The 20,622-nt window shown below is 34.2% G+C and overlaps 2 protein-coding genes across 4 annotated transcripts; both read right to left on the bottom strand.

Moving 5' to 3' along the window:
• Positions 1-1,922: 1,922 nt before the first annotated feature.
• Positions 1,923-7,747, bottom strand: LOC109241490. Of its 3 annotated transcripts, none has more exons than XM_019408227.1 (8): positions 7,645-7,747; positions 6,796-7,088; positions 5,902-5,973; positions 5,139-5,203; positions 3,763-3,919; positions 2,790-2,873; positions 2,588-2,683; positions 1,923-2,467 (listed from the first exon to the last, which is right to left on the bottom strand). In XM_019408227.1, the coding sequence occupies exons 2-8, from the start codon at positions 7,066-7,068 to the stop codon at positions 2,321-2,323; spliced, it is 894 nt and encodes a 297-aa protein (XP_019263772.1). In that variant the 5' UTR covers positions 7,069-7,088; positions 7,645-7,747; the 3' UTR covers positions 1,923-2,320. The 3 variants fall into 3 exon arrangements, with proteins under 3 accessions (XP_019263772.1, XP_019263771.1, XP_019263773.1); XM_019408226.1 differs by lacking the exon at positions 7,645-7,747 and adding an exon at positions 7,428-7,628; XM_019408228.1 differs by lacking the exon at positions 7,645-7,747 and adding an exon at positions 7,428-7,628 and having other exon boundaries at positions 2,594-2,683.
• Positions 7,748-13,196: 5,449 nt separating this feature from the next.
• On the bottom strand, positions 13,197-17,315 carry LOC109241489 (expansin-A10-like). Its single transcript, XM_019408225.1, has 4 exons — positions 17,200-17,315; positions 14,810-14,946; positions 14,128-14,440; positions 13,197-13,973 (listed from the first exon to the last, which is right to left on the bottom strand). The coding sequence occupies exons 2-4, from the start codon at positions 14,940-14,942 to the stop codon at positions 13,667-13,669; spliced, it is 753 nt and encodes a 250-aa protein (XP_019263770.1). The 5' UTR covers positions 14,943-14,946; positions 17,200-17,315; the 3' UTR covers positions 13,197-13,666.
• Between the last annotated feature and the right edge of the window lie 3,307 nt (positions 17,316-20,622).

Raw genomic sequence — 20,622 nt, 5'->3', positions numbered from 1 at the left:
TGTGTTTAACTTTTATATACTGACTTTGTAAAGATCTTTTATACTCTAAGTGTAATTTAAGCTATCATAGTAGGTTGCCAACCCAATTTGTCACGTTTCTAATTACAGTTATTATAAACCGTCACCGTACTTATTTTTAGACAATGTACTAGTACAAAAGCTCTTTGCGTTGTCGGTATATAAAAGTTAAACTCTTAATTATGATGTTCTTGAGTGTACATGCTATATTTGCTAATCAAAGCTTACTTAGGTATTAAGGAAGAAAGTCTTTTTGGTGAGATTAAGCAGCCAAACTACAAGATTGGTAAAGCAAAATGTGAAACAAAAAAAAAAAAAAAAAAAAAGAAATGTGGGGGAGTAGAACATTTTATTCCCCTAAAAAAAACCAAACACTAGCTTTATGCCATCAGGAAAATCTCACTTTAGAATTCCAAGCTCTCTTCTCTATGCAGCAAAAACAGCAGTCTTGGTTTCTTGTGCTAAATGTGTTTCTTTATGCTTTTCTTTTGCTCTTTATTTTGGTTGACAGGCCCAGTATTCCCTATTCAAATAAATCCCATCCAAGTGTAGCTTTCTCTTAAAATTTGAAATTATTTTCTTTTCTTTTTCTCGTTTAACCAGGCAGACCACTTTTTTCTTTATTATGCTTTGATCTCGTGTATAATATTAGAAAATCACATGCAAGTTGGAACATTATTCTAAAGCGTAGGATCTGATACTTTATTCAATTGCACTGTGCCAATGGATTGTATCTTAACAGTGAAATTGTCAAACTTATACAACCATGAAAAATATTTTGGGTTTCTATTCTTTTTATAGTTAATACACACATACGCACACATTTTCTCTTGCAACATAGTATATGGAGTTCCTCTGTAGTATTTACAAAATTACAATGACATGAAGATTATTGGGTTCTCGATATATTTTAATATATATTAAGTAGATGTTTTAACACAAATATAGGATTTAAGCCAAAACTATTGAGTTTTGTTGAACCGTAAGCATAATTGTGCTCGGTACTAGATTGTAGAGTGACTCGTACATATCAAGAAAAGGTTATATCATATTAAAAAACAAAAATGAACATCGAGCATAACTTAACCTCAAAGCTAACAATTGTCCAACCAAGGTAGAACACTCTAAACCCTTTAATTTCTCCTCCAAATAAAGTAGTGATTCGGTATTGGAGGGAACTCTGTTAATTTGCCGGTGTTATCGTACATGCTAATATAAAGTTAGACGTACTTATCAGATACTCTAAAGCTAAGGTTTGGCCATGAGAATCTTGATGTGGTGTTTCATGATTTCGTCCTATGTCCTAAGGAGCTAACTTTATTTATTTATTTATTATACGTAAAAAGAGCTAAAGACAAAAGTTCATTTGTAGAAGACTGCATCCAAATGGGAAATTTGATGCTTAGAATTCATTCTGCTCTGGAGATTATTCGAGATTTTTACTGCTTAGGAGTTTGGACGTCATCTACGAAGAAATAAATCAAGAATTTGTGCATTGTTTTGTTTTGGTACCGTAACTAAATAGAGCATATGACATTCCACTAGCATTCAAAAAAAATAAAAAATAAAAAACAATTTTGAACTTATAAAATAGCATGGTTAAGCCATAAAATAGCCAAAAGTTGAAATCATACATGAAATTACACCTTATCTGCTAACAAAGATCTCGTATAGACATAATGATGTAATTGGTAACATATCGCTGGAGAATAACGAACTTTAAGTTGTGTGGGCTCACAAAGACAACTCTTTGTTAAAGCTTAAATTTTGAAAGACACAGTGGGACACTGCAAACAGAATGTTTACCAAATCAATAGTTCAAGAAAAACACTTTTTCACTTTAAGTTAATTCGGCCAAATATATATAAATTGTACAAAGGGGAAAGGATTCCTATTAACGTGGATACAAGAATGTTCATCTATATATGCATCTAATAGTGTTGATCTTTCTACAAAACCTTAAAAATAAATATTCAACAGTAATTTGAAATAAATTCGAGATGGCGAGTTTTTAGCTGACATGAAAAGCCAGGGGTCCCTATAAGACATACAGTATGTTACAAAACTGGTCTTATCCAGATGTGAAGATTGTACTAAATGTTATAGTTACACATGCCAAGATCAAAAGAATGTAATATACAGCTTGGTAAAAATTGTTGGTTCTTGAAACATCAGTATGCTGCTATTATCCATAATACTACTTACAAAACAGAATGCAGCATTTAGGGTTAAAAGACGAGGCCGGTTGCTGGAACCCTTCGTAACAGGAACTGGTTATGCACATGTTACAACTTTTTATCATTTAAACACGATCCATCGGCGCAGGCACAGATGACTCCGTTGATGCAGGGACAGAGGGTGTAGCTGATGCCATGGCAAACTGTACACCTGTTGACTGCCCAGATTGTACCACAAATGCAAATTGTGCTGTTGCTAATGCTGCTGCCTCCTGCTTCACCAAACCATGAACACTAGCTTTACGATCAATTGTAAGTAAAGAAACATACACGACGCTTATTTTAAGTATTTTGGCAAATTTACAGCAAAATATTCAAACAGCAGAACTAACATCAACCTCTCTTTGCCTGCGCTGCTGCAAAATGCTGATGGCCCAGACCATGATGTAGCACGGTAAAAGAAAGCCAATTAACCGAAGCAAGAAAAGCTGCAAGACCACACATTGATTGGACATATAGTTTCCAGCATTAATAAGAAATCTTTTTACGAGAAACAGATAGAAGAAAATAGCACATATGGATATCCAAAATTACCGAGAAGAAAGCAGATGGATCTTCGTCGTCTCCGTCTGCATCTGCTACAGGTAATGCATGGCGCAAGAGCAGAAAAGCCATTAACTGCCAGTCAAAAAATTATGTGGATCATCAGTATTAATTGCAACTTTAATAAATAACTGTGTCTTTGTAGACACCAGCTCCAACTCTAACCAAATAATGACATAAAGGTACATTTTCAGATATCATCCACATCATGGAAATTTAAGAAACTGTTTCTACATTCACATTTTCTTCAGAGCCTATTGAAATATAGAAATAAAGGAAACCTTTAGATAAATGAATAAGCATAGTGGAAGAAGCAACATCTGTGTCCCTAAAAATTCTCGTTTACCTACAAGAATAGTTTTAAAAACTCAGCATTTTGGATTATAATTGTTCTTTGGAGTGGAAGTGACTAAGAGGTATTTACCCACTCCTACACTAAGTTGCTCAGATTCGGGTGCAGATCTAGAGGTCCGATCCTTCGTGGTCTAAATTTTAAGAGTAGGGGGTACGGATCCAGGTAGGGGCGCGGGGATTCGGCTAAAAAAAATTCAAATATCTAAAAATAGAGTTAAACATTATGGGGAAAACTTAGAAGGTGTTTTGAGAAGGAGAAAATATTGATCAAGAGGAGAATCCGAGAAGGAGATAAAAGGAAAAGGTTATATGCAAGGTATTCCATTTTCTTCAATTTTACCCTAGCTTTTGTATTGATTTCAGAAATCATTGGATCTATCCCAACTTTCTCCGTTAATTTTGGTCAAAGTACCCAAAATCGGTTGACCAGATCCGCTACGGATCCCAAAACCACACCCACGTCGTGTCAACACGTGTGCGGAACCAAAAGTAAAGAGTCCGAGCAACTTAGCTCCTACAAGGTGAATCAAGCTTGACTGAGGCAATGAGAGAAGTGGTAGAGGCTCAGAATTCTAGCTTTTCTCTGGGACAAATAGCAGTAAATGCTTACAATTAGAGCAGCAGAACGGCAGAATGCAACGCCACTTGCATTTGTGGCATTATAATCATCATATTCAGCTTCCAAAAGTTGACGTTCAGCCTCTCTAATCGCCAAAAAGCGAGGATCATGTAAATCAAGAGGGGTCCCAGCGATTTGCCATCCTCCCCTGCACAACAGTGAGGCAACAAAATAGCTAATGAACTACGAAGTAAAAATGCTGAATCTTCATTACCAACGCCACCACTTAACTAATATTTGAAAAGAAAAAAAACAAATAGGAAACAATATAACACAATGACCATGATTCATCTAAATTGTACACAGTATTGTTAAAGGCGAAGCATGCTTTGGAGCTTTACGTGCAACTGCAATTAAAATGAGCCGTAAGTGAAGAAAAACTAAAAGTTATATCTTACATCTTTAAATATACATATACAGATATATAAGATGAAAAACCTATAAGTAAAAATAACAACTATGTATGCAGAGGAATTGGAATAACTTTGATTAAGTGAAAAATACGCAAAAGCACGTCAATCAAGTTCAAAAACCACCCTAAATATGCAGATTAGTGTACTCAGATTTAATGACTAGTTTTCTTACTGAACTTCCAGTTCCCATAACCTCCTCCTCCTTAATGGCCTGATAGTGATGACTCTCATTGGTATCACATATTACATATTCTTTTCTCTTTGAATTGTTCTCTTAACAATTACTGCAGTATTTTAATTGCCATACTTATTTAGAGGTGACCCTTTTGAGATACCAACCATGATATTCCCAAACTAACCTAATTTATAAAGGAAAAAGGTCCAAATTTGCCATTGTACTATCTGAAATTGCTCAATTTTACCCTCCATTAGACTTTTGCTCAATTCATGACCTTGCATATAGCAAATAGTCTCGTACTTGACATTGATGGAACTACAGCGTGAAATGAATGGACTCCGCATGCCCAAATTCTTTGAGGAAAAAAGATCCAAATTTACCCCTCAATTTTTGACTATGGTTTAAAATTGCCCTCGGGTTTGGGGCTCCATTTGGGGTCAAGCGCGAAAAGAAACCTTTTCCTAGTGGCAGGAAAAATATTAGACCAAAAGTCCAATGGACGACAAAGTTACTCAATTTCGAATAGTACAGAGCAAATCATTTGCCCCTTTTCCCAATTAAAAGTGTTGGCTGGTTGGTGTTGTTGTAGGTGAATGCCTCCGCGCCTCGGTGCCTTAGTGAAGTATGCCTGTCCTAGCAAAATGCTCAGCAGAGTGTTGTGCCTCATTACAATACTCAAGCATGCCTTTAACAACACTATTTGAAAAGCTAACATAAAAGGGAAGACTTAAGAGAAAATTAACAAAAGAAATAACCAGTTAAGAAAGTAAACTCACCCAATATCTATAATAGTCTCCTCTGGCTGAGCTCGAGGAGGGGCAGTGTAACCAGGTTGGTATGGCTGCATGTTGAAAATAAAAATGAGAAGTTATTATACGATATAGTAAGATGGAAGATCAATAGAAAATGCAACAAACTAAAAGCATCAAGCTCAATCCCAAGTTCCCAGAATCTGTAATTACTGATGATCAGATGGCGAACTACATATAGCCCCAAGAGGCTTACAAAAGAGAAGAGAACGACTATAGGTGAATACAAAAACATTGACTTGACAAACCTAAGCATTGATCCTATCTACAATAAAGAAATTCGAATCTTGCATTCATGCATATGTATGTAATACATCAAAATCATGATTGTAATGTTGAAATTTTAGACAAGTAAAAAGCTTCCAAAGCTTAAAGTCTAGTGAGACATTGAGGTAATTTGCAAGAACATCCTCATTGACATATGTGCTCATATCACAAAATGAAACTTTTTTCTTTGAGAAAGAAAAAAGAATTCATATCACAAAACATATCACATTGAGTACCGTGATTCAGTTCCATGTGCTAGAAGGAACCATTTCTTTTCCATTGAACAACTTAACGAAAAGAACAAATATTAACGTATGGTGACAAAAGCAGGAAATTTTTTACTTTCTCTTTGGTTTTTTTCCTTTTTTGGCATATGATGAAAACATGCTTATTTAATAAACAAGTCTTTTCACCTATCTCATAATATGCAATATTGTGCAAATCAACTAGAACAGAGACATACCTGATGGCAAATCTCACAAGTAATGTCACCCTTCTCATTGCACCAGTGTTGAACACATTTCCGATGTGCATACTGCAGGTCAATTGCATTTGCTAAAAACATTAGCACTTAGACAAACTACTCATACATTAAAAGAAAAGCAGAACAATTAAAGAAAGGAATAAGGCGGAAAAACTGTAGAGCAAGAATTTGAAATACCTAACAACTGTAATAAATCGCACGCTCTATCAGTACAATAAATGAAAACAGCAAAACTGAGACTTGTGCAACCGGATAATCTAAGGGAAGAAAGGTTGTTTTAGGGGCTCCGCATAATCACCTAAAACATGGATGAGATCACCAATGAGCAGAGGCGGACCCAGGATTTTAACACGACGGGGGCACCAATATTCTGCTCAAACAGAGCCCCCTAAAGGTTTTTAGTGTTCAGGGTGCCAAGTGATTTAAATTAACCATTTTCAAGGTATACGCATATACATATACAAGATTTCTGCCAAAGTTTACGGGGTTCGGTGACCCCTCAAGGTTACACATAGGTCTGCCTCTACCAATGAGGCACCATGGAGACATAACTAAGCAATCCTAAGAACGGACAAGACCACCATCACCCGGAGGATAGCACACAAGGGAATTTGGGCAGCCTATGAATTAATTGTGGACATACAGTTCACCAGGAGAAAGATCCTAACTCAAGACAAAAAGTAAAAGCTGACTTCTAATGTACAATTTATGGAAGACAAGAGATGGAACAATTAGGAAAAGGGAATTTTAAGAAAACAACTAAAATGTAAGGTGTGCATGGGTATATGAGTGTATGAATATTTTTGCGACTCAATAAGAGAATATCTAAATTTGCTAACAACAAAGATAACGGGAGTGAAAATAGAAATTCACCTTGAGACTTCCACTGCAAGCACAAGGGCTCTCCAAATTGTTCAAGGAATCTTCGTCTTGGCAAATGCGGCACTCTGCATTCCCAATTAATGGAACCTCCTCATTAGCTTCTTCTTCTTCTTCTTCCACGGCCAATTCTTTCTCCTTTCCAGTCTTTGAAGAAGAGGGTCCTTCCACTTCTGGCTTCTTCCTATTCTCAACGGCAATTTGAACCGTTTCTCCTCCATCTGGGTTCACAACCCGGTCATCATTCACCACCAAATGCTCTCCCATTTTATACAACGACAATATTCCTACATTAGAAAACAAAACTCCTACTCTCAATCGGGTCCCAAATTAGTTGAACTTCGTTGTATGAATAAAGGTAACATCTATATTTAGAAAATCAAAATAAAAAACTAATTTCACGGTTTGGGGTTAATTATATGAATAAAGGTAAGATCTTTATTCGCCAAATCCAAATAAAACACCAATTTCACAATTTGGGGTTAGAAATTATATGAATAAAGGTGAGATCCTTATCCTTATTCCAGAAATCAAAATAACCACCAATTTCACAATTTGGGTTTAGTCATAATATACGAGCAAAAGCAAGATAATCCAATAAAAGAACAATAACAACTATATCTCACCTTCAAACTAGTCGAGATCATATGATAGATTTGATAGAAAAGGGAAAAAATAAAAGAAAACTGGATACAGGCCTGGGAAATTTCTACAAAAAGAAATTCACCGCTCAAGCCGAGAAACCCAGCAAGAACAGCGAATCTCTAAAAAATCAAGTCAAATGGAAAAGAGAAATTATTTAATTAAAAAAATGAAGCAGAGAAAAGTACTAGTAAAATGTACCTGAAGAAAGAGAATCAGAAAAATGATAGTGGAAAAGGAGAACAAATACGCGGTTTTGTTGCACAGCCAAGAAAAAAAATAATGGAGGGGGTAGAGTTTCTGTTTAAGCTTTGAAATTGCACAAACCGAACACCGATTGTCCGCGTTTTTTTTTTTTTTTTTTTTTTTTTTTTGCCTTTTTTGTTGTTATTTTTTGTTAGCGGTCTTCCTCGTAAAATTGCTCCAATTAGAAGCTTTACAGCTTTATCCTTTTTGTTTTTGGAACAATGTATTGCAAGTACATAGGTATTCAAATTTTAGGATTAATTGCACAAAGGACATCAAATTTATAACCTTATTGCAGAAAAAATACTAAGCAAATTTTTTTAAAGAAAATATCACTAAACTTTCACTATATAACTTAGAATGTTAACTTGTAACGACCCGACCGGTCGTTTTGAGCTTTAGCGCGACGTTAGGCGATTTGAGGCCATGAGTAGCTTCACTTCAGGTATTATGACTTGTACGCGTGGTCGGAATTGAATTCGGGAAGTTCGAAGTTGATTTGGAAAGAAAAATTCTCATTTCAGAAGCTTTTAAGTTGGAAGAATGGACTAAGGTTTGATTTTTGGGTAAACGACCCCGGAATCGGTATTTGAAGGTTCAAACAGGTTCGTATGATGATTTTGGACTTGGGCGTATGTCCGGATCGCTTTGGATGACTCGGGAGCGTTACGGCACCTATTTTTGGAAGTTGGCATTTTGGAGGAAATCTCATAAATTTGGGTTGAAGTGCATTTCAATATTATCGATGTCCGTTTGAGATTCCGAGTCCGGAAATAGATCCGTATGGTGATTTTGGTAATAGAAGCGCATCCGGAAGTGGATTCGGAGGTCTGTAGGTCATTTTGGGATCATTTGGCGAAAGTTAGAAATTTGAAGGTTTTTGTGAAGTTTGACCGGAAGTATACTTTTTGATATTAAGGTCGGATTCTGATTCCGGAAGTTGGAGTAGGTCCGTAATGTCGAATGTGACTTGTGTGCAAATTTTGAGGTCAAACAGACGTGATTTGATAGGTTTCGGCATCGAATGTGGAAGTTTGAAGTTCTAAAGTTCATTAAGCTTGAATTGTGGTGTGATTCATGAATTCGACTTTGTTTGATGTGATTTGAGGTCTCGAGCAAGTTCGTATTATGTTTTTAGACTTGTGTAGGTGTTTGGTTTGGAGCCCCGGGGGCTCGAGTGAGTTTCGGAGTAGCTTCAGAGTGTTTTGTGAAGAAGTTGGAATTTCTGGTTCTAGTATGATCGCATTTGCGAGGTATTGGTTGCAAATGAGACAATCGCATTTGCGAGGTAGGTTCGTATTTGCGAACCTAGGAGCTGAGGGGAAAGATCGCATTTGCGAGGAAAACAATCGCTTTTGCGATGCTGCCCCCTTCGCAATTGCGAAGAAACTGAGCAGGGACAACTTGGCTTTGCAGCCAAGGGCTTTTTATTCCGATACTTAGCCCGTTTCCCTCATTTTCCACTTGGTCTTAGGCGATTTTTGAGAGCATTTGAAAGGGGTTCCATCATCATCAAGAGGTAAGTGATTTCTACTAGTTTTGAGTTAAATACAAGGTTTATATATGGATTTAGACATGAAAAATTGTAGAAATTTTGAGATTTTGAAGGAAAACCTAGAAATTGGTATTTTTGCATTTTGACCACGAATTTGGACATGAAATTGGAAATAAATTATATATCTGAGTTCGTGTGATTATAGGTAAAGTTTATTTTTCAATTTTTTTCGAAATCCGGGCACATGGGCCCGAGGGTGATTTTTATCGTCTTTTCGAACGGAATTGGAAATTGATGTAAATAGGATTATAATGAATATTAGAGTACATATTTATGGATTTACTCATCTATTGACTAGTTTTGGAGCGTTGGCATCGGTTTGAGTTGTCGGAAGGGCTTGGGAGCCGATTATGGAATTTCGGAGCGAGGTAAGTCTCATTTCTAACCTTGTAAGAGGGAATTAACCCCATAGGTGAAATAATTTAATATGTGCTTCTATTTGGAGGGGGGGGGGGGGGTATACGTACGCACGAGGTGACGAGAGTCCGTGCGTAGCTACTATTATGCTTAAATCCAGGTAGTCTAGGACCCAAGAGCATGCTATACTTGCGATATTTGTAACCTTATTGTCAATTTAAATTGCTTAAATCATACAGAACTTGGTAAATGAATTTTTAAGAGGTTAAACTTCGTTTTTCTTGACCGGTAAAAGGGGATTTACATTCCTTGGATAATTGCTCCTCGATGAATTCTTTGTTGACTGTTTAATTGTGTTTTCTATTAGTGGAACGGGCCGAACGCTTCGGTAGATTAAATAGATGCATCTATGGTTCGCGCCGTTCGACCCTCTGGCAGTGCACAGTTTAAATTATGTTGGATCGGGCCGTACGACCTCAACATGATTTGCGCATGACTTAATTGATTGTTTAAGAATTATTGATATTTGATGTGGTCTCATTGGCCGGAGATATAAATTGTTAAAAGAAGAAAAATAAATTTGGAAATCTCCTATTAACAAAAGAATTGTTTACCTATTGCATGTTATTGAGTTTGCAGTCGTCTTATAAAAATCCATAATTTATCATATTATTGGTATATTATTGTTGGCCATAGTAAGTGTCGGAGTCGACCTCTCGTCACTACTTCTTCGAGATTAGACTGGATACTTACTAGGTACGTGTTGTTTTCGTACTCATACTACACTTGCTGTACATTTTATTGTACAAGCGCATGTATGTCTAGTGGCTTTGTAGGTCCAGCAGCGTGGTTGATATGGGGACTTAGGTAAGTTGCATCTTATGAGACGATCTGCAACCAGCAGAGTCAACCTTATTATTATTCTGTAAAGTTCAAGTTTTGCTAGTTAAGTTGAAGGAAATTTATAATTTCAAAAATATTAAAATGAGAATTTAATTAACTATTTAGAGACCACTCCCTTTTTCTAGCTCGTTACGAGCCTAACAAAGAGCAATTCAATATAAGAAGAAGAAAAAGACTTTCCACAACCAATGATGGACACTTTGTCTTTCACAAAAAATAAAGAAGTAGAGAAGGAAAAGACTTTTCACAACCAACGAGAGACACGTTGTCTTTCACAAAAGACAAAGACGTAAAGAAGAAAAAGGGATCACAAAAAAATCTTTGGATTTGCATTATGAAGTATAATAATACCAACAATTGTCACCCCTGGTCGCAAGTGATGCAAGTACCTTTGAAAGTTCGCAAATAGTACCTCTCTTTGCTTATTTGTAGTGAATAATTTGGTTAAATTCGGAGGCATCTCTATTATGTAATTAAAATTAGTTTCTCATTTCAATGAGAATCAAGCTACTTTTATGATAGTCGAGACATAGAGGTAGTTGATAGCACCTAATCTTCTAAAACTTTTTTTATGAAACATTAATATGTTTTGAACATTAATTAGATTGTGCTGCTTCCTTTTCCGTGATCATGTCGTGTTAAGTGCTTGACCTTGTCACTAGAATGAAAATATCTTCTTAGCTAAAACCTTTGTGATAGCAGTGAAAAATAGCACAAACAACAATGTGCACAGCACCATAACCTATCTAGTTTTGTTAGCCCATTGAAGTCTTGCGATGGGCTTCTGCAGTTTAGAGATACCTTAGGGGATATTTTTAAAAATAGCCAGATTTACAACTGGTCGTTCAAAAATAGCCCAATTTTAAAAGTAATCGAAATTTAGCCACTTTTTATGTAAAGATAAATCTGAGCGAAAATACTGTTCAAAACCCGAAAAATACTCCAGTATATTATGCTGGAGTTCCAGCATACTCCAGCATAAGTACACTGGAACTCCAGTATAATATACTGGAGTTCCAGCAAGTATAATGGTCCAGTATAATATACTGGAGTTTGGAGCACCAGTGCTCCAGACTCCAGTATAGTATACTGGAGCCAGCAAAGTATACCGGTCCAGCATAATATGCTGGAGTTCATACACAAGTGCACCAAACTCCAGTATATTATGCTGGACCGGTCTCTATTGCAGCAAAACGGTGGCTATTTTTCATTGACTTGGTAAACGCTGGCTATTTTTGATTAACCAGTCCGAAAACTGGCTATACAGTAAAATTTTGGCATACATTGGAGGCTATTTGGGCTAATTCTTCTATCCCTACAAAGTTAAAGTTTCGTGGCCCATGAAGGCTGGACCAACGACTGGTTACCTATTCGGCTTGTTATGTATTCATCATCAAGGGGTGTGGTGGGATGGTTGAGATTTCTTCACCCTTAATCAAAGTTTCACATTGGAGTCCTGAGAAGTCGTGAATCTCGATTAATTAGTCGGGCCAATGGACTTCGGATACCATATGATTAAACCAAAAAAAAGAAGAAAAAAAAAAATTATCCCATCAAATTCGATACATAGTACCAATGTTTTAAAAGGCGAGGGCGTGAGGCGAGGCGTTTTACCTCTGACGAGGCGAGGCGTAAGCCCCGAGACATGGGGCGTAAGTCCCACGGATCTTTAAATTTTACTAATTTCAAGAATTTTAAGATAGTATAAAATAAAAAATAATTATAAAAATTACATTAAAAATATAAAATTATAATAAATAATTTATAAATTATAATTCAAACATGAATAATACGAAAAGTATAACATATATCATAATATGCAAATTAGCTGCAACGTTGTTACAACTCAAACAACAAAAGTAATGTATTCGATACGAAGTTTTATACGTATCTCTTAAGGAGTAATGAATCTTGAAAGAATTTCGATATTATAATTTGATATAATTTTTATAAAGTACTCCTTTCATTCTATATGCTTTCGGAGAATTTATATAAAAATATTATTCACAATTTAAATATGATTCGCTAGCATCATTTATTTTTGAGTTTCAACAAGTTAATAAAGTGACACATAATTCACCATACAATACCATGATAACTAATTATTTGTAAATAGTTAATAGCTAATACTAAGCTATTAAATTAATAAGTATTGTATCACGTAAACATGAAAAAAATAATATTTAGGAAAATAATTATAAAACAATTATGGACTTTATATAATAAAGACATAACAAAAGTTAATAAATAAATTTTTTTAAATGAATAATCTATTTAAAGTTTACTATCATAGCAGTCTTAGTGGATAACATGCAATAATTTTTATTTTAATTATGACATAAAATACTCTCAACTTAATGATTTATGATTAAGAAAAAAGTAATTTTGAATAGTCAACGATTTATTAAGAAAATTTATGCATTTACAAGGTTAGTTACATTCAATTGCATAAAGTTCTATTAGGCGAGCCTAGTACGCTGGGGGTTGGGCGTGTCCGAGGCGTAAGCCCCGACGGCCGAGGCGTAAGCCTCACGGAACTAAGGCCCACACATAAGCCCAGGGGCGTTTTACGAGTGCTTCGCCCCGGGCGAGTCCCAATTTTGCCTTTTAAAATAGAGCATAGTACTGTATTGACAACTTAATGATCTAGGGTAAAAGAAGAAAAGTAAAAATGGAAGAAGATATATTACTATAAAAGAAGAATGAAGAACAAGTTTAATAAATGAGCATCATGTTCATTGCTCATTACTGCACTAGTTAACTGGATTATTACATAGTAACACAAAGCAACCATTTCCATCTCCAGCTAAAGCTAGGGAAAGAAACGTTCTCAAAATTCTCCAACTCATACAGACACTCCTAATTGCGGGTGGTAAAACAGTCCACCACTGCAATCCTCTTCTGTATTGCAACAGAAGGAAAAAAAGGATACAAAAATTAAAGAAATCCTAAAACAATGGCCTCAAGAATTATAGGTTCCCAAAACTGGGCTACCCTTATTCAAATTAAAATGACAAAGGACAACTTTATACTATGCCCTCTTCATTTTTGACTTTGCAGGCCATATACACCTTATATACTAACTTTGAGTAAAATTATGTACTAACATCACAATACTTAATACTAGTGAACAATTTAGTGTGTACTATGATATACTCATTTTCAGTGGAATTGACCACCAGTATAAGTCTGCCCAAAAGACCAGCTAGCTGGGGCAACATTGTAAGATACCACACTTTTTCCATCACTTGTAGTAACCTTAAATGAAAGGCTTTGTCCATTAAGATAGTTGTTGCTTTGCCAGTTTTGACCCCAGTTTCTTGACATAGACTGCCATTGAGTTCTTGATCCTTTTATTGCTACAGCATGAACATCACCAGCACCACCAACATTGGTCACTAGTACCAAGTTGAAGTAAGAGTGTCCGTTGATGGTGAACCTGATGCCTCCCTTTCTTCTGCAGGGTACCCTGCAGAAAAATGCCCAATGGAAAAGTTTACACTGGTGGTGCAAAAGTTCTTTTTAACATGAGTGTATATGAGATAAATCCTAACAAGAAACTATCCTAGAAAAATTAGAAGGAAAATAAAGTTGAGCAACAGGGACAATTCAATTGAACATACCTTCTATAAGCAACAGGGACAATTCCAGCTCTGTATTGTGCAATGTGCTGGAAAGTAGGTTGAGAAAGGTCAAAATGGTGAAGGGGAGGGTTGCACCATCCACCAGCATTGCTAGAAAGGGCATTATTTGGTGGACAGAAATTGGTTGCTGTAACCAAAATGGAACCAGGTAAGCACCATTTGTGTTCATTCACACACTTAATCTCATAGCAAGATCCACAACTCAACCCATTGTTGAACAGAGCTGTGCTCAAAGCTGCAGTGTTTGTTCCATAACCTTGACTGTATAGATTCCCATAACCACAAGCACCACCTGTTGGAAATGCATGTAAACAAGCAGATTCAGATTTATGGTGAGTTCAATCAGGGGCGGAGTTATGTACTAGAGCCAAGAGGTTCAATTGAATCTCCTTCATTAGAAAATTATATTGCGGGAATCGGGCAAACATGAGCTTTTGTTATATATAAACTGTTGAATCTCCTTAGCATGATAGAAGATTTCAGTATAATGGCAAAGATATTCAAATATTGCCTCAGGTCACACGTTCAAATTTCAAATGTGACATTCTAGAGTTTTTTTTTTGGATTCCCTTGCATAAATTCTCGACAATTAAACTTATTATTTGGTTTTAGCTTGAACTATATATACGCCTATATATACATATAAAAAAATGTTGCATACCCATTGTACCAGAGGCATCACCACCTCCATAGAAGGTAGCATGAGCATTGATCCACCCACCTCCTCCATCATTCCCATTAGCAGATGAGACAATTGCAAGCAAACCAACTAGAAAAATCACAAATTTAGCCATATTCCTGCATTAAATATTGGAACTTTTTAGCACTTTCTTTAGTATAAATTCAAGAAAGGTTCACTCAGTTTTGGAAATGTAAGAGAAGCATAGGAAAGACTAGTACTTTATTGGAGAATGTAGCTGTGAAACAAAGAGTAATTGGAGATTGATTGTAGAAAATGGAGGGAGTTATGATATGTATATATCAGTCGTGGGTTGTTTTTCGGTTAGTAATTTCATCTTTCTCAAATTATTTTATGATCACAAAGTATGGAGGTTGTGAATTGTGATAACTTTGTTAATTTTAAGATTTTACTTGTACCAGGCATTATATTAAATATTGTCTGCTCTTACATTTGTCCACTTTTTTTTTGTAATAGATAAATTATTGTATATAATTTATTGCATCCAGTGCAAAAAAATCTTCTCAACCTTACGGTCATTGTTAGTTAAACAAAAAGCAAAATGTAGCATCTTTGGTGGTTCTTTGAAATTCTAAAGTAGAGTTATTAACATCATCCGATAAATTGTCACTGAAGAATATAAGGTATTTTTCTAATACTCAGTGCGAACAACCTCCTTCTGTAAATTTTTATTAAGTTTTTTTTTTATATATATATTAAATCGGATTAAACACAATTTGGTTTAATATCTTAGTTAGTTCTAATCTTCCACTACTATCTTCCTCTCTCAGTTATGCATTATTAGTCATAAATAATTTTTGCATCTTACCGTTCTAACTCTTCCACTACTATCTTCCTCTCTATATCTTAAGTTATTATTCATAGCATACAAACTCGAATTGAGTGCATCTAATATATTTTAAGTTATTATTTATAGCATACTTATATTAGTCATGTACTTAATAAAGATATGTCTTTTAGAAAATTCTACCCTTCTCAACTTATTTTTCGAGTCTACAATAGTAAAAGCAAACATATTAAAAAAGAGGATTAAATACGATAATGCTTAAGTAAAAGAAAAAATAAAAAAATTAGGCTCTACAAAAACTTTTTGAACTAAATCCTGTGAATTTCTTTTTAAAAACGAATTTCTTTTTAACAACAAAAACAGTATTTAAAAGCGACCCTCTAGAATTTCTTTTTGTTTAACTTATCAATAGAAAAAGCTGCTTAAAAGTTAAAAATGAGTAATTCTTCTCGTTAGCACGTGTTTTCTCCGTGTCTCAACTTTCTCTCTTCTAGCTTAGCTGCTTATTGCCATACCTTTTGCTTAATTAGTGGCAAAGCTCGAAACTATAACGAGGGATTCAAGAAATCTTACAGTAAAATTTTTATTTATGTAAGAAGAATTTAACAAGTTATATATATATATATATATATATATATATATATATATATATATATATATATATATATATATATATATATATATATAATATTTTTCTACTAACAATATATGTAATATAATTTTTCGAGAAAGGGATTCAATTGAACCCCTCATCAGACATAGCTCTGCCACTAATAGGAATGACTCAATTAGACATATTATGCTCGCACTTCACATAAATAATCTATTATTTCACTTCATTAAATATCATTACGTGCATGGCTGCAAAAGTACAACCATCCTCCCTTGCCTACTAAATGAGTTAAGGGGAATCTACAGCACGTGGAATATTAATTTTTTTTTTTTTAATTTATCAGGCTCATTATTGGAAAATTAACAACCTAACTATCACCTTTTATTTAGATTACCATATGATAAAAAAGAAAACCTATTTAATATGCCCCTTTAAGAAAAAAAACTCAAAACATAATACACGGAACACTTTCATCACATTATAAGATTTGTAGCAAGTGAAATTGATCTAACGCAGATCCCTGTACTTGTCTCGACATATATTATTTTAAATTTCCTTGTTTTTACGATTATTAGATTCCCATATCTTTTGCTTATTAATTTCTAATGCCATTGTTTATTACCCTATTAACAACAATAAATAAATTAAAAATGATCATCAGATTGTGAGACCCTTGTTATATTTACTTATTCACAGGTTATTGCAAGAAATGAATCTCTTGTGTTAAAACCCAAAACAATCGTGATTGTTGTTTCATATTTTTTCTGTTGTTCAAATGAAATATTGTTCTCAAAACATTTGGCTGCAGTTAAGAATCAATTGAAATTAAAGTTGGACATGCAAATTTGTTCAACATTCAAAAAACTAACATAAATATGGATATTAGAAAAATGTGATCTTCATGAAACTTAAAGAATTCATTAGTCATTATCATGAGACATAGTAACATACCTTAATCCTGGGTATTTTCTTAATTATAAGATATTAAACAAGATCGCTTCTCCATTGCAAATTAATATTTAGGAAATTCTGTTTATCTCTTCACCCTTTTTCATTTACAACTAATTAACCTTATGGACTGGTAGTTTTTGAGTGGTTGACATTAGTTACTCTCATTCATCAAATAAGTAGTTAAAAAACTCTATTACTTAAGCCACAATCTAACATTTGGCTCCTTTCTCCGTCGTTCAAGAACCCAATTTATCCTCTCCTATCTTTGCATTTTCAACAATACACATATTTTTATATTATCTTATTGCGGATATGGATTAAAGAAGTACTCCAAAATACTATTCACATTTAATATCAAGTGGACTTATATTTTTCCGAGTGCTTAGCAAAATGATCAAGTGAAAAAGAAAGAAAAAAAAAAGAAAAGAAGGTAAAGATAAAGATTTTGACCTAGCAAAAGTAACTCAACCTTATAGTAATAAATATGAAATCAGCTGTGTTTCTTAGTACTACATATTCAGTTATTATAAGCAGCCCAATCTCTGATTTTAATGTACATCTCATGAACTGCAAAATTCTTTGGCAACATTTAAGATTCATTTTCGTTTGCATCAAAGATTTAGATAAAGTTTAAAAAACGTTAAAAATGCTGAATATGAAAAAGGAAACGGAAATAATCCCAAGGAAATGGAAGCAAAAAATTTGGAGATTAGAGTATCTTCTGATTGCAAGTTTAGGCTATTATCAGTTAGTGCAACCGTAAAAGCTCACTTTCACTGCCAAAAATGAAAGAAAAAGACTATAAGAAAAGCAATGCTCAATTAGTTTGGATAAACCTCATTGACTTTTGAAAGGATACCATAAGCTTATAGTTTGAATGGGATTTTTACACAAATAGCACCGTTTACTTTTCCTAATCGATATATACATATATTTATACATTAACGATATACGGTTATAAATATTTCATACATAGATAATACATATATAATATATTCTCTAACTATATTCAATTTAATCGATTAGATGGAAGGTTATTTAGGTTAATTCCTCGTTAATTGAATGGAAGAATTTAAATATTTCAAACCAAGAAAAGACATTTAGCATTACTCTGAGGTGGGCCTGAAATTAATACATCGTTTCACAAGTAAGGGGCCGAATAAGTTTGAGCCCGTGAGGAAGTAAATTAAAGAAAATTTTACGCCCTATAGAAAACCTTAGTACACTATTTATTTTAAATAAATACCATTTTAAATTATTACATCCTATAAATACCTTTTATCATTTATAGCAAAATATCTAATTATAGTTAAATCCTACATTTAAGGCACCATATATGCTAAATAATATTTTTCTCTCTCCTATTTTGTATTTTCTCTCACATAATCACCGTATATCTGCTCTAACCACGTTCTCTCTCTTTTTGCATACACTTTACTCTCTTTTTCCACAAACCCACGTTTCATAAATCTTCTCCCACCCGAATTCTCTATTTCTCTGCCATTATCAATCCCACATTCAAAATCTTCAGGGATTCACTGTTTTAGTTCCGATTTTTATGCGCCCGGTAAGTTATCTTCTTCGATATTGCTTTATCATCATTTTGTTTCTATAATTTTATACCGATTTTTCATAAATTTCAGCTGTATTCAACTGAATTTGTATTCAGCTGTATTCAAATGCTTTTATCAGCTGTATTCAACTGAATTTGTATTCAGCTTTATTCAACATCTACATTCAGATATATTTAGCTATATTTCAGTTGAATTCAAATGCTTTAATCAGCTGTAGTCAGCTGTATTCAACCTAATTTATCTGTATTCAGCTGTATTCAACTGTAGACAGTCATATTCAATTGTTTAAATCATATGTAGTCAGCTGTATTATTCAATATTATTCAGCTTAACATATTTTCTAAAAAAACTGAATTTTTTTAATCAGATGTAGTAAGACATAATCAGATGTTGTATTCAACTGTATTTTTGATATGTATTTCTCTATATTCAGCTATATTCTTTAATAGTTTGATTAATTGGACTCACACCATGTATTGAACTCTTTTGTGTATAGCATATTGACTTCATATTCTACTATTTGAGAAAGAAGGGAAAGTACAATCAAACAAGCAACTTCAAGTATACAACTGTTGATTGTATATTCAAGATAAGAATCGCTGAAATATTCGACAGGTATGCTGATACAGATAGTGATGCTAATGTAGCCAAAGAAGAGGATGTGGTATGTAAGTACATAAGAGGCTACAGATTGCATGCTAATGTACCTTGGCATACTGTGGATAATGTCATGATACCAGTCAATTTGAAGGACAAACTACACTGGGTATTGGCTGTTGTCTCATTCAAGGAGAGATGCATAAAAGTGTATGACTCGTACAGATCTGCAGGTCATGATGCTCATGTAGTTTCTGAGATTGATAAACTAGCTAAGCTTGTACCTCTGTATCTATCAATCAGTGGCTTTTACAGAGATAGTCAAGGCATAGATTGGTCTGCTTACTCAGCATACACTAACAAGTCACATAATGATCCATTTAAAGTTTTTTTCATTTCAGATCTGCCTCAACAGAAAGCTGGGAGCATGTAAGTATTCAAGCATCATTATTGTATGTTATATACAAATCTAATTGTATGAATTATTTTTAATTGTTTCAATCAATTATTTTTTAGGGATTGTGGGGTGCATGTTGCAGCATACGCAGAGTTTCTGAGCACTCTTGGTGAGATTCCACAAACAATATTCGATTCCAATCTACTCCGTCAAAGATATGATGCTCTCCTCTGGGACTATGCTATGCGGAAGATAGACGCTGATGCCATAAGTGAGAATGAAGCACCTTCAAAGATTGCTAGGCAAATCACGGAGTCAGATTCAAAGATGCAGATAGTGTTAGAGTAGCTTTAGGTTATTGTAGTTTTGGAGTGTAGTTTCAAGAAGAATACTGTTTTGAGTAGTTTTTGGTGTAGTTCATATTTAGTTTGAAAAACTTAACACTTTATCAACAATGTTCGCGTATGACAATTGCAACTTTTCAATCATTCAATGGTTTGTTCATGAGTATTCATGCTTATTCTTCAGTTTGAATACATATTTATCTTACAGGATTCAAGTATGTGTTAATACCAAGTAACTTTGCTTGAACAAGTTTTAGTTAATGAACATGTTAATGTCAATTTCAGAAACTTTATGTATGCTGATGGTAGGTTATATAAAAGAATTCAGATGTTTTTTTCTGGATTCAGTTGTATTTAACTGTCAAATTCAGCTGTATTCAGTTGTATTCAGCAGCATTCTTTCAGATGTATCTTTCAAGTTCAGATAATACATATTAAAGAACACAATTTCAGATGTATTAAACATGTTGTACGTAATCACTTGTATTCAAATGTACTCAGTTGTATTTAA

This window comes from Nicotiana attenuata, unplaced genomic scaffold, assembly GCF_001879085.1.
Source record: "Nicotiana attenuata strain UT unplaced genomic scaffold, NIATTr2, whole genome shotgun sequence".
NCBI classification, from domain to species: Eukaryota; Viridiplantae; Streptophyta; class Magnoliopsida; order Solanales; family Solanaceae; genus Nicotiana; species Nicotiana attenuata.
The sequence above is the reverse complement of the archived record's forward strand: the minus strand, read 5'-3'. Positions and strand labels throughout refer to the sequence as shown.